This window comes from Corvus hawaiiensis, chromosome 19 (assembly GCF_020740725.1).
Source record: "Corvus hawaiiensis isolate bCorHaw1 chromosome 19, bCorHaw1.pri.cur, whole genome shotgun sequence".
NCBI lineage: Eukaryota > Metazoa > Chordata > Aves > Passeriformes > Corvidae > Corvus > Corvus hawaiiensis.
Genome location: NC_063231.1, coordinates 9,759,079 through 9,772,492, shown reverse-complemented (window position 1 = coordinate 9,772,492; position 13,414 = coordinate 9,759,079). Strand labels below are relative to the sequence as shown.

Here is a 13,414-nt window from a genome sequence, read left to right as displayed (position 1 = left end):
AATTTTTCTGGGGCAGAATAACACACGTGCATGAACACATTATGAACAATTGCTGTTCATAAATGTCTCAACCTGGCTAAGTATTTAAACATTTGGAGCTTCCCTGTGTACATGCTACTGATGGAATGGTTTCCTGAATCAGGATTTAAAAGATTATTTCTGAGGTTTTGCTGACTTTGGAACTTGGACTCCATTACTGCCATAGGTGGATCCTGCTGGTTCTGTGATTTGTTTTTATGTAGGATCAGCTTGTGAAGAAAAGGGCAGAGATCCCCATTTCCAAAAAGAGGTTATAGTAAATATCTTATAAGAAATAGGAATAAGTATTGTTGAAATACTGATTTTACTTAATACAAAGCTAAGTTGGAATAAAGCCTTACAGGAAATCTGATTTCACTCTTTCTGATCTTTTGTTATGCTGCCACTGTACTTGAGTTCCAAAGCTGTAGTTGTTTGTCACCATGACTGGTTTGCTCAGTTGGTAACACTGAACACTCCATCCATGCCAGCAGAGTTTTGCTGTTCCCACTAGGAATGTCCAAACTGGTGTCTTCCCTTGCTATAGGAAAGATTGGATCAACCTTCATCATCAGTGATTATTAGGAAAAACCATAGACACAGCTGTGCTCTAAGTTCCTGTGCATTGCTGTAGTTTATCTTTTTTTTCTTTTTTTTTTTTTTTTTACAAGTAGCACACGCAAAGTTCTTGTTACTAATTCTGGAGAATTTGGGGGAAATTATCTAAGCTTTTAGCTAAATTCTGTGAAGGAATGACAGGGAAATAATTATCATTAAATATTTTTAACCACAGTAGTTCCAAGATGTTATTGTGCTTTTTTTGTGTTACACTACCTTTTCTCAGAATTTGTAGTTCAAAGACCTGAAACCTCATTTAAATCTTAATCATTTTTAGCAGGATGTGTGAGACAAACAAGGGTGTTTATGTTGAGTGACCCATGAAGCTCTCAAAGATATAAATCACAAGAGCTGCTTAGTAGATCCTTCCCAGCTGGTGCTACAACCATGTTTCACTACAGCCAAAAGTGCTGTTGTGTTTTCAAATTTTTAATTACATTAAGTACAGTTCTAGCATCTGCTTCCTCTGCTGATTTTCAGTTTCTTGGCAAATGGAAAACCAACATTTTCTTCTCTGATTCAGTTGGTTTCCTTTAGATAGTTACTAATACTTTTTTTTTAATATTATAGCAAGACCCTTTAATGCAGATGCCCTTACTATTATTGGTGGTAGATGCTGAGGGCCATGTAGTAAATATCTACTGTCTTTTTGGTGTAAATATTTCTGCAGGATAAGAAGGAGATATTAAAAAAGAATGTACAAAATCGTCTTCGTATGTGTAGCACAGTTGGGTTCCTCTTAATTCTTTGAACTTTTTAGCTGCACTTTGCTTATGATCAGATTCATATTGGCTGAAACAGCTTTTTAGAGATGAATTCTTAAAAGTTGAATTTGATCTTGTTAGAGAAAATAATTTCATCGGTTTGAGGATAATGATAACAGTCTGATTATAGGAATGTATGGCTGCATGAGGTGTGCACCCTTCAAAGGTGGCTACCTGGACTAGTGACTTTAGAAGCCCTCTGGAGCTCCTGTGTATTCATCAGAGATGGTGGCAGAGACCTTGCAGGGGTTCAGTTGCCCCATGGAAGAAGTTCTCCCTGGCAGAGATGGCTGCTTGCATTTTAGCTCCAACTCGGGGCGAACCTGGGCTCTAATCCTCGTTATTGTTGATTTTATGTTGTCCCAGCTGGAGTGTGGGCGCCCTGATCACTCACACCAGCCTCTGCTTGGAAGATCTGAAGCTATTAATTACCTTCTTTCTTATCCCTGAATTCTTTAAATATATTTTAACATGCTGGATAGATTGAATGACTGACTGAGCAGTAACTACTTCAAAGCAGGGACAGGGAATGCCACGTTCAGGCAGAATTTTCTGCAGGAGTGAATGTCAGGAGTGATGCACACCCAGGGCCCAGACTCAGAGGTTCAGTGTGACTTCAAGCTGCCCATGCTGAGAGAGTTTGGAGGTTCGAGTCAGTCACAAATTAAAGGAAATGTTGGTCATGTTTCTGGCTGGGAAGCAGGGGAAATCAAACAAAATCCAGTCCCACATATAAACCCATCAACAAATTATTAGGGAGGCTGAAACAGGAGAATGCAGAGAGGAGGGGAAAGCTTTGTAGTGTTCTCAGCTCTGGTTTGTCTCAGACTTTTACAGATTGATGGGCACTTTATTTTTATCTCTGCAAATGCTCAGGGTTGGTTGAGGTCTTTCCAGGTTTGTCTTCTGCACTGTTGAAAAACAAACTCTTGTGAGAGATCACTGGGTTCTGGACATGTATTGGGTCCCTTTCATTATCAGAGATGTATGTGTGTGTAAAAACTGTTGCTGAGGTACTGGGTTTCTTTTATTCTCAGTATGTCTATATTTCATTATGAGAAAGTGATTGTGGGGTAAAAGATTAGAGACAGTGTGCAGAAGGCTAAAAGCCTGAGATCTTAAATTTCCCCCCTGTAAAATCTGCTGTTACTATTTCTGCACTAGCAGTGACATTTATTTTTCTAAAATACCTTTTTATTTTCTGTCTTTTCCTTGTTCTCCCATTCACAGTTTTGAAGTGTTACAGAACTCAACTCAAACACTCTCAAGGCACTGGAATGCATTTGGTGCTTTGATACTCCCCAAAGACTTGTGATATGATGGAAGACATGAGGGAGAGATTTAGGGTAAAGTTTGCTTTGATTTCCTAAAGAAAACATTCTGCTCTCGCAGCTGTTAATCAGATAATCAGAATCCGTTGTTTAAGATCTGATCTAAGTTTGCTCTTTTTGCCTTCTCTAAAGGGTAAAAGTCTATAGGGGAGAAAAAAAAAACCACAGAAGAAATATAATTTGTATTGGAATAAATACAGCAAGTTTGCATGAATATTTAATATTTCTCCTGTGGGTCTTTTGCATGTGCATTAGCACACAGCTGAACGTCTCAAATTCAAAAGTGATCTCCTTCCCTACAGTTTGATGCTTGTTTATAAGGTGCTTGTATTTCTTTCATTTAAATGAAGGTCATGTGTCCCCCCCTTCCAAGCTGCATAAAACTTTTATAGCAGGAGCTTTTATTTGAAAAAGAGACGCAGTGAGCATTAGCATGAAGGATACGTTACGCTCTCGGATAATCCTGAACACTCAAAAGTATTTCATGTTTCTCTCTCCAAATACCTGCATTTTAAAATTTGCTGAAGCTGAGATTTGCCAGGAGGTTTACTCACATTTCAGCTGAACATTAATTTTGGGAGCGGGTATGTAGAGAAGTTTCTTGTGTTGCTTTTTATGGGAATTTGTTTTCCTCTTTGCTAGCACATTTTAGGGAAATTTGTTAATTGTGGGCATAGCAGAATGCACTTCAAGAGGCAGAATAGTTTTATTTTTTGGCTACACACCATGTAGGGGAGATACTTCTGTTGTCTATATTGTCACCTGTTAAATACTATCTAATAAGTCACAAATATATGGAAGAACAATTCAGTCTTCATCTTGTGAAAATTCTAAATGGCGTGTCCACAAGTCAAGTGGAAAGGTAAATTTAATGGCTTATTTTACATCAGCATTGGTCAGCGTTGTTTCTTAGCAGATTTCTTGTTTGTTCTAATCACAATTTAGGACCTGCCAATATGACTTTAAGCAGATTGTTTTCTTTCTTTTGTAGTAAAGCCTCAGCACAAACAGCAAGCCAAGAAGACAACCTCTTGGTGCAGAATGCCTTATTTCACTGGGTGGAATAAGTCTTCCATTGTAAATACTTGACTCTTCAAATACTGGAAACTCTCCAAGAATTAGAGAGACTTGTTAAGGCAAGGGTGTTGCAAAGACCACTTTTAGTAGCCTACAGACCCAAGAAAAAGAGATGTAAGACATGCTAAAATCATACAGGCTGTTTCCTTTGCATGCAGCTATTGTTTTGGCTTCAGCAGTAGCTTAATTCATCGTCATTAGTAGGGAAAAGCTCTAAAAATGACAAGAAGAATGGTGCTTGCCCGTGGGCATTCAGCTACAAAACAGAGATATTCAGAGTATGGTCAGCTCTCAATTATCCCACACAATGGGGCTGGCAGGAGCTGGCTCACAAAAAGCAAAGCCACAGCCCAATTCAATCCATAGGTGCTGGACTAGAAACCCAAAGTTAATACATTTACTTGTAGCAAGTTTGTGAACAGTTTTGCTTTCAGCAGCAAGTTTTAAGACAATCTAAAAACGTAGGTAAAGAGTAGCTGCTATAGGCAGTCTTTACCCAGCATTTCGTTTTTGGGGGGCTCTGCTGTAGCCAGAGATGTCAGGAGGAGGTGATGCCCTGCTGATACACACCCTCTTATTCATTCCAGCTGGTGGTTTCACTGCAGAGACTTGGTATGAAAATTTTATTTAACACAGGGAATACTATATGTAAAAATTTGATGTTTTGGTGTAATGGTCACATAGCTATAAAGAGGACTGTTGTATTTTTCTGAAAGTGAATGGCCTGGTGAAAAGCACCAGCAGGGCAATAAACTGTGAGGAGCCAGGGAGGTTGTTACAGCAGTTCAGCCAAATTCAGCTTTTTTCCCCACTACTGTCCCCTTTTTGCATTAACAAACATCATCTCACAGCTCCTCTCACTGGCTCTGTTCTTGCAGATCCTGTGTTTCCTGCAAACTGTGAAACATTCCAGCCTTCATTCAGGCTTCAAATCCAGAGGAAATCACAGGGAGCTGTAGGTCATAAATTTTCCAGGAGCAGGAATACCTTCTCAGAGGTGCTGAATGCTCTCTGCTTTCACTGGCATTAGCAGTTCTCAGACTCTTGTACTCTTTTTCATTAGTTTTGTTCCTTGTAGAGTTTGGGATTGTGAAGGTTAAATACCACTGATTTTCAGTCAGGCTGCCCCAGAATTGCTGTGGATATACCAGCTTTTCTGCACAGAGAGGCAAGGTATGGTTTATTTCTGTAATCTACTTTTTGCTGTGCCAGATTCCAGCTTCTTTCCAGAAGGATTTTCAGCTGCTCTCGAAGCTTGCAGTGATGAGGTGACACAGGCAGTTATTTGTGCAGGCCTAGGAAGGGGTGCAGCAGTTCAGTACAATATAAACTATCTGCATGGAATCCATACCACGCTGGCTGTTTAGGTCCCTAAAAGCTTAACGAAGCTTATTGTAGTTATTTTCTTTTGAAAAATCTTATTTGCCCAATACTTTTTTGAAGTAGGAAGAGTCTTGTTTTCTCTTCCCTACGTTCTGTACCTCTCCCTCACACTAACACACACACACACACACCTGATTCTGGATGAATACCTGGTACACTTCAGTGACAAGGTCCTGGTTAAAATTAATTAATAATTCGCTGCTGAATTAATGCACGGGTATCTTAACTCAGCATTGTTTCAAGGTCAGGATTGTTTAAAGGATGTTTTAAAGGATTCAAAGTTGTTGTTTAAAGGATGTCCTTTAGTCTGCCTCCAGCTCACAAAATCACTGTGGCCCTCCACCATGGGATTTGTTTTCTTTTCCACCCTCTAGCATGTCGATGTCTGTCCCTGGATATTAGGAAGCTTCATTTATCTCAACAGAGGAGATTGGTTCTAATCCTTGATTTGTGTGGATATAATTTTGAAAAATGCTGTAGCATAAGTAGAATTAAACATGTAGTGGATTTTGGGGAATTAGCTCATTGCTTTGGAAAGCAGTCTGGGCCCGTGATTAAATCTGTTGCTCTTGTGAACTGCCCGATTTCCCCTCTGTGTCCTGCGTGGCATGATGATATCTGATGTGATGAGGTTGTTTCACCATCTGCATGTCTGCTTTTGTCACGCTGCTGTTAGACTTTGATTTGCTGCTTCAGCAAGTAGAACTTTCCTTGAGATGTTACTGTAAACATACAAAAGCCTTTCCCTGTATTGGAACTGAAATTTTGCACCGAATGCTGACATGATCAGCAGTGAGCATCAGTGGGAACCAGAGTTCCATGTGCTGTTGACAGCTCTGAAATGCAACAATGGAAGTCACTTTATCAACTCTTTGTGTTCTTTGGATTTATTTTCAGAGAATCTGTGTAACAGTTGGCTGTAATTCGATAGCCAAACAGTGAACAAGAACAAACCAGTTTCAATTACTTGTGACTTGATCCTTGGAATAAACCCAGAGAGTGATAAAAGTTCTAAATAGTTTAGTAAATAAGATGCTGAAATAGGAGTTTGTGCCCATCATCTGAAGATGGATTCCAGTTAGGTTATCACAACACTGTTCTTCAAGAATTCTGAAGCTGAACAGATTTATACCTCAGCTACACCTCTGTAACAGGTTTTTAACAAGTTGGTTTCATGCAACCATATTCATATATTTAGATCATTTTTACAGCATACAGTGTACTGTAATTAATAACAAGTATTATTAATAAGCATTAATCTTTCAATCCAGCTGTGTGGGAAACGTTCACAGGTCCAACCTGCTCTCCAATATACTGAATTAATTCCTCAAGGAGGTCTGAAAACCCACTGATGTTCCAAGGTGACACAAGACATTTGTTAAGCACAGTTGGAGAATATTTCCAAGAAAACTAAACATAGCAGTTCATGGCACCATCATTCACATTCTGCTTCTGATTGATTTTCAAGTTAAGACTAGCGTGTCCTCTTTGTTTCTCTCGTTCCAGTCCATGCAATCTAAAAGATTTATGGATAAAATCTAGAGTGTCAGTCTCACAAAGTGAGAAGTTGCAGTTTTTATCACAGAATAAGGCAATTTGACCATTTTTTAACACCTTGGCAAGAGTTTTTGACAAGAATAGGCAAAAAAGAAATACAGAGGAAACTTTCCCATCAGACTAAACCAAGGTGAAATATAGACTTTCCAAAGTGAAGAAGGTTGAGATTATTTTCTTTTTCTCTTGAAGATAAAATTTCAATAGCTCTGGAAGGTGGTTTTCAGAAGTTTGGCAGATGCTGCAGTGTTTCAGAACAGTTGTTAGGAGGTAGTGTTTTTCCTGGCCAGTTCTCCTCCCATCAGAGTGGGTATTCAGAGGATGCAGTTTTATGTTACAGCTGGACTGATTAACTGTGGGCAGTGACCAAAAAGGGAGGGCTTGTTTTCCTCTCCAAAGCTTGTTCCTTCCCTCTCCAGTGTGTCAGTGGTATTGCTGCTCTGACCCCACAGTGAACTGATTCAGAGAACTAAAGCTGTAGAAAACTAAAAACAAGGGAAATAATGGCTTTTTAGTGATGTAGTGCTCTGATCCATCCTGGGGTCAGGTGAGTGCCAGTGCTGTGACTGGGGTGTGTAGCCAAAGGCAGGATGAGTGGGAGAGCTCTTCAGCTAATGTAGATGTGGTGTAAATGTAGACTTCTAGCAGTTTTATCAGGTTGAAGATTATTTCTGGATTATCGCTGCTGCTGCTGAAAAGAAGGTTCTTGTTCTCTCTGCTTGGTGCCCTGTTCTCCTACATCCTCCTTTGTGGTAGCACTGCTGGTTTGTGGTTTGTTGGATCAGGAGATTCAGCTGAAGACTAAGCTAACAACATCAACAACAACAAAAAAAGAGAACTTCAGCTTCACAGAAGTTATTGTTACATAGCAAGGGACAAGGTAGTGTGAATTTGTGACAGCAGCACAAATGAATTTCCTAAATATAGTTTTGATGTTGCACTGTAAGTATTCCTGTAGAAAAAGTTTATTTGCCAATTCACTGACTCTCAGCTGCTGTGCTGTGTAGGTTTAAGGATAAGATCCTAAAATCATGTGTGGCATCATCAGTCCCTGTTTTGCCTGTGTGATTCTCCTCTGGTATCTCTGCTGAGATGGGCAGGGAGCCATACAACACTGCTGGTTTTAGGACAGACATCGGTGTATGCAGTGTGTGATGGTCTGCTATGAAATCATCATCATCTGGGTTAACATAAGTGGCTTTTGGATGGGTTTTCTCAAGTTTTTCAAATCTGTTCTGTCTGGTTTCCCTGAAGTATCTGTGTCAGTGGAGCACCCATTATCTGGGATGTTTGGGAGGGATGCTTTTTGCACGTGAGCACGGCTGCTTGCATTGAGCTCCATCTCTAAGGTGAAGTGCATTTCTGTTCTCTGATGGACCTGACAGCACTGAGGAAATGGCATTCTGGCCTCTCCAAACACATTTCACAAGTGCCAACGGGCTCAAGACTTGCTTTTGAAGTTCTTGTTTCATTCAGAAATGAGATTCAATGCAATGCCCTCTGGCCTGGCTTTTCTCCCTACTCCTGTTTTCTTTTGGGATTACTGTTTGGCCATTGTTTGGTTCAGGCCATACTCAATTGCCCCTGTAATTAACGTGGAGCTAATAACCATGTACTGAGTAATCACGTCTGCTCTGGTTTTCTGGGATTGTTTTGACTCTTTCAGCTCCCACTGACTCTTGGGGGGAGTTTTTTACATTTAGCACCTCTGAACTAGAGTATTTCAGCTCTGGGCAACCTGCTGATGTGTTAAGCCATAGCCATTAGGTGATAGGATTGTTCCCACTAAATATGACTGCCTAGAATCGAAGTGTCTGTATGAAAATGAGTCACCCTAGGATCCCTTTAGGGACAGTGAGGTTCTGTCACTGTGTTCCTGGAGTCAGCATGCCACGTGCTTCACCCTGAAGTGGATGCCTGTGTTTGGGCAGATGCCCATAAGAAAAGTGGGAGTAGCTCATCTGTTGAATTTTGATTCGATTTCTAATCTGATTCATTTGGACAATTGATTTAAGTGTCTGTATGTGGGTTTAAATCCATGTTTATATGTGGAAATGGAAGCTGCCAGACATAAGAAGAGTTTGTGGAGCTCCCTCAGGCTGACATCAAGAGGAGCACCTTTAAAACGTAGGTGCTGAGATGCATGTGACAAATGTACACCCATGCTCTTAGTTTAAGAACTTCAGCTATGCAGGAATATTAATATTACCACTGTAGCCTGCTATGAAATTGTCAGCTTGCAGGATCAACATTGTCACTGGTGTTTGACTGACAGTAATTGTGAGGTTGGTTTCTTCTGCCTTCAGAACCCAGGGTGTGCTCCATAGTTTTTGTGTCACTGTTGGAAGCAGGCACAAGCTTCTGCCTTCACTTTGCACGCTGTGTTTGACAAGTTTGGTCTCTTCTTTGCCTGGATACTTCATCTTGTGCTAAAAGAAAGAACCAGTTTACCTTCTGTAATTCACATTCTGGCTTATTTCACTGTTGTATTTACAAGAAGTTTGTTTAAAGCTTCAAAGACCCATTTGTATGGTTCTTGGCTGTCACAGGTGAAGAGGATGAAATTAATAGTTACTCCCTTTTCTCTCCTTAAAGCTCTTCCTTTCCAACAACCTTTAATCACAGGTACCCCTGGGTAGCAAATCCATAGTACTCAGGTAATGTTTAAAACAAACTGCATTTTACTTGTCCAAGCTTGATTAGGGTTTAAGTGTCTTTGGCAGAAATAAAAGATCAGCGAAAGTTCCTGCTTAATATATGTATAAGGAATATAAAATGGAAAAAAAATCAATGCTCAACAATTGTAGGATTCAGTTTAAGAATTTCCCACGATTCTTCTCGATTCATTCACTCCAATATCAACATCACCATTATTGATAAAGTGCCAACTCCAGTATGATACTCTAAATCTGGAGAAGTGTTTTAAGAACTCTGCACGTGTTGCAGCTTGGGATAGAAGAGAAGGTCATGGAATATGAAGCAGGAACCAGACTCACCTTTTGGGCTGTGGCACCTGGGAGTTTCTGGCACAGTGTGCTTTCAACACTGAGCACATGCCACATTTTCTCAGTGCCCTTGCTTTCCTCAGTGCTTGAAATTGCTGAAGGTTATGCATAGGCATAATTTCAGGTGAACGTGTAAGGTCTGCTTTGTTCCTCACCAGCTGCTGGGTTGGATATTCTGTTAGCTGACTGGCTTTTTTTACCTCTTTCCTAGGTGTTTACCTCCCATGGGCCTACTGTGATCATGCCAACCTGGTTCTGTTCTCGAGAATGGTTTTTTCACGTGGGAAGATTTGATGAGGGTGGAAAGGTGAGTGGTGCAGATGATGTGTAGTCCAGGAAGCATCCCTTTGTTTAGCAGCCTCTGAGAGCCCTGCACCTCTTATTAAGGAACACTAGGGGAAGGGGTCCCTGAAATAGATGCAGCAGATCAGAAAACTAAAAACAAGTGAGCCCATAGTTTTGTTATGAACTATCCCTGCAAGGTGAAGTAGGTTGCTGAAAGAGATTGGGAGGGAAGTAAGGTGCAGGATGGCAGAGAGATAAAAGTATATTCACTAAGGGGGGAGATTTATATCCCTGAGATGAAGAAAGAAGAGCCGTAACTACCACTAAAACTCATTTATCCTCTTGTCTCGTGTTCTCTTGTCAATCTTAGTTTTTGTCTCTGGAAGATTTTAAGTAGCTTCTCCTCAAGGATCAGGACTGAGAGGTTACAGATTAAATACCTGTGATCTCAGAAGTGTTCCTTCCCTGACAGTTAGGTGTTCTTTGTCTCTATGAATTTCCTGTATGAGTTCAATTTGATTGCTGTAAGCTCATCAGCATGTTTATGGAATAAAATCCATGCATGTGTGTTAGTAGTATTTATTGTGGTAGTTGAAATATGTTGACAAATAGATCTAATTTAGACACATTTGGATCCATTTTGTGTGGTTTGGTTCTGAGGGGTTTTGCTTCCAGTGGTTTTGGTGAGATTTTAGGGCTAAAGTGGGTGGTTATGAATTTTTTTTTTGAAAGCTTTCATTTATTAGCACTCTAAAAAAATCTTCTAAGGCTATTTCCTATTTTATTATTTAAACTACAACACATGATGATGATGATGTTTATTATTTTTATAGCTTCTAAATGAAGCCTTTCCGTGCCATGCAGTGTATATATATACACACAGACATACACATGTGTGTGTATGTATGAGGATTTACAAATATTATTCTTTGGGCTGCCAAAAAATTATAAGGAGACAGCAGGCAGAGAACTGAATTGTTTAGAGCAGTGAAAGGATTTACCCTTAATTACATGGTGGGTGAGTGGAAGAGCTGGGAATGGTGCCTGGCTCCCAATACAATCTACATTTGCTACAAATGCTCTTTATTTCTTTTTTATTATTATTTCTTATCATTGTATTTTCACTCTCTGAAGGATGTTTGACTCAACTTCTTGAGTGTTGTTAGTAAGTTCCAAAAAGAAAGCAAGCAAATTAAAGCAGCATCAACAATGGAACAGCAAGCCTAACAATAAAGTTCAAGAGGTTAAGTTAAATAGACTATTGTTCTGTGCTTTTTTGCTTTTCATTTTGGGGTTTTTTTATCTCTTTGTTTTGTTTTTATGAGTTGGGTTTTTTTCTGTTTTGATCTCTCTGTATAATTGTGGAGGAACTATGCCACTGGTTATTCAGCTGTAATACACTGACAACCTTAATCCTGATGATTTTTTAGCCACAATGCATGATACATCCTTCTAGTTTTAAGAATTACCAGTGATAAGTTGAACATATTGTTTGTCCCTGTTGTAAAGTGTCCAACATGTCCAAGCTCAGCCTCTGGCTGATACAGAAAAATACCCTACAAACAAGGACAGATCTGAACAAAGCAATGGACACAAGCAATGAAGCCGAACCTTTGTCCTCTGTGGGTTTAAAGGACACAAAATCAAGTCTTAAATCTTGCAGCATTTAGTGTTGCAAAGTATTTAGCATTGCTTTAACTTGTTCATTTTCATTTGAAAAGAATTCCTTTGAGGCAAAGAAAGATTTTCTCTGTGTATCAGCAGAGCTGAGAATACTCTTAAGGGTCTCATCCCTGTTCTGACCTGACCCAGGATCTGTGTTAATCTGATCACTTCCATCTCCATTTTTGAGTTAGTGTTTATTAATGAGACTTGCAAGTGTCATATTGCTGGAAGTAAACACAGGAACAGGCCAACAAATCTCCATGTTTTGGCCTTCTCCATTTGCTAAACTGTTTCTTGCCAAAGAGCTGCATTTCTCATTTGAAATTAAATCCCAACACCTGTTCTTCATATTTTAGTGCTTAGGAAAAGTGGAGGGTAATTCTTCCATGGAAGAAATTGTGATTTGATGTTTATGGTAACAGTATGGGTGGAGTGATAAAATACAAATTGATATGTTATGGTGTAATCCTTTTTTTATTCCAGGTAGATATGTTTGTCTCTCTCCAGCCATCCAGGCTTTATGTGAAACAGATTTTTTTCAGATTTTTTTTTTTTTTTTTTAATGAAGTTCTTTCTGATCAAGATCTGCATATTCCTTTTAGGTCCAAACAAAATCCTAAATAGTATCTTCATAAATGGTCTCTAAGAGCCTGTTTTATGTATTAATTAACTAAAATGGTAGAGGTGTTATTTATGCAGTCTGTGATAAATGATAATTAAAGCAGGAGTACTGAAAAGGCTTTAGCAAGCTTTGGTGGTGTTCTGAGACTAAGATAATACAATGGAAGTGGTCACAAGCCTAGAAAGTAACATTTCAAATAGTACCCCCTGCTAGAAGAAGAGGCACATGAACCATGTTTCTGACTCACCTTTTTTAGGAAACTAAAAGAAAATAATCTTCCTGTTATCCAGCAATTTTGGATAAAGAGTGCAGTACTTCCTTACAGAAAGATGTAGCAGCACTTCACTAAACCCTTCAGAATTCTCACTTGACACTTAGTGTGTGACATTGCCATCAGTGGGTTTGCTGCTGGAGTTTTTGGTGTCTCCTAATAAGTAGCACCATTGTTAAAAAGTAATAACCGTGTCCAAAAGCATCACAAAAAATTGTGCTGAGGAAAAAAATGTCTGTGTTCTGGTATGATGAGAAAAGCAGATTTTGAAGCTGTTAAGAGTGGGGAACTCCCCAGTCATGTGCAGGGGTAGAGGTGTCTGATATTAGTGAAGAAAAGTTATTGCTTCATGTGTGTGACAGAAATGCTGAGTGCAAGGAGAGCTGTATAAATGAGCATTGCTAACCTGCAGGCTCCACTCCATGCAAGTGTGGAAAATTGCAGAGTCTTGGCTCTCTCCAGGCAGAATTACTCTCCCCATCACAACTGTTACATGCCAAATTTGTCTCTTTCTCTAGAATTTTACCACAACTTGGCTCTGAATTTCCTGTCACCCCTGTGTTTATCCTTCCTTTTTAAGTGTATGAAAACTGAAAATGGAGTGACAGCCTTTAAGTTCGGAGCTAATCTCGACGTGTAAACAGGGGGAAATGATTCTTAATGAGTCCCAGATGGAATAGCGCATTGTAAACCACTGGCATTTCTGAATACAAACTGTGCCTCCAAACAAAGTGTCTGCAGCTCAGTTTCATTCTATTTTTGTGATAAAAGGTCACAAAAAACCCGAACTGAGGAGGTGTCAAAATATCCTTTTGAGCACA

General features: G+C 39.5%; 1 protein-coding gene across 8 annotated transcripts in view; it reads left to right on the top strand.

Moving 5' to 3' along the window:
- Window positions 1–13,414, top strand: part of B3GNTL1 (UDP-GlcNAc:betaGal beta-1,3-N-acetylglucosaminyltransferase like 1) — a 106,916-nt gene that overhangs the window by 62,146 nt on the left and 31,356 nt on the right. For 7 of the 8 annotated variants that reach the window (XM_048323372.1, XM_048323375.1, XM_048323374.1 and 4 more), the window contains one exon: window positions 9,962–10,057. In XM_048323372.1, coding sequence (XP_048179329.1) covers window positions 9,962–10,057 — 96 coding nt within the window. Of the gene's footprint in view, window positions 1–7,224; window positions 7,293–9,961; window positions 10,058–13,414 lie in introns of those variants that run through there. The other variant, XM_048323377.1, reaches the window with a different exon arrangement.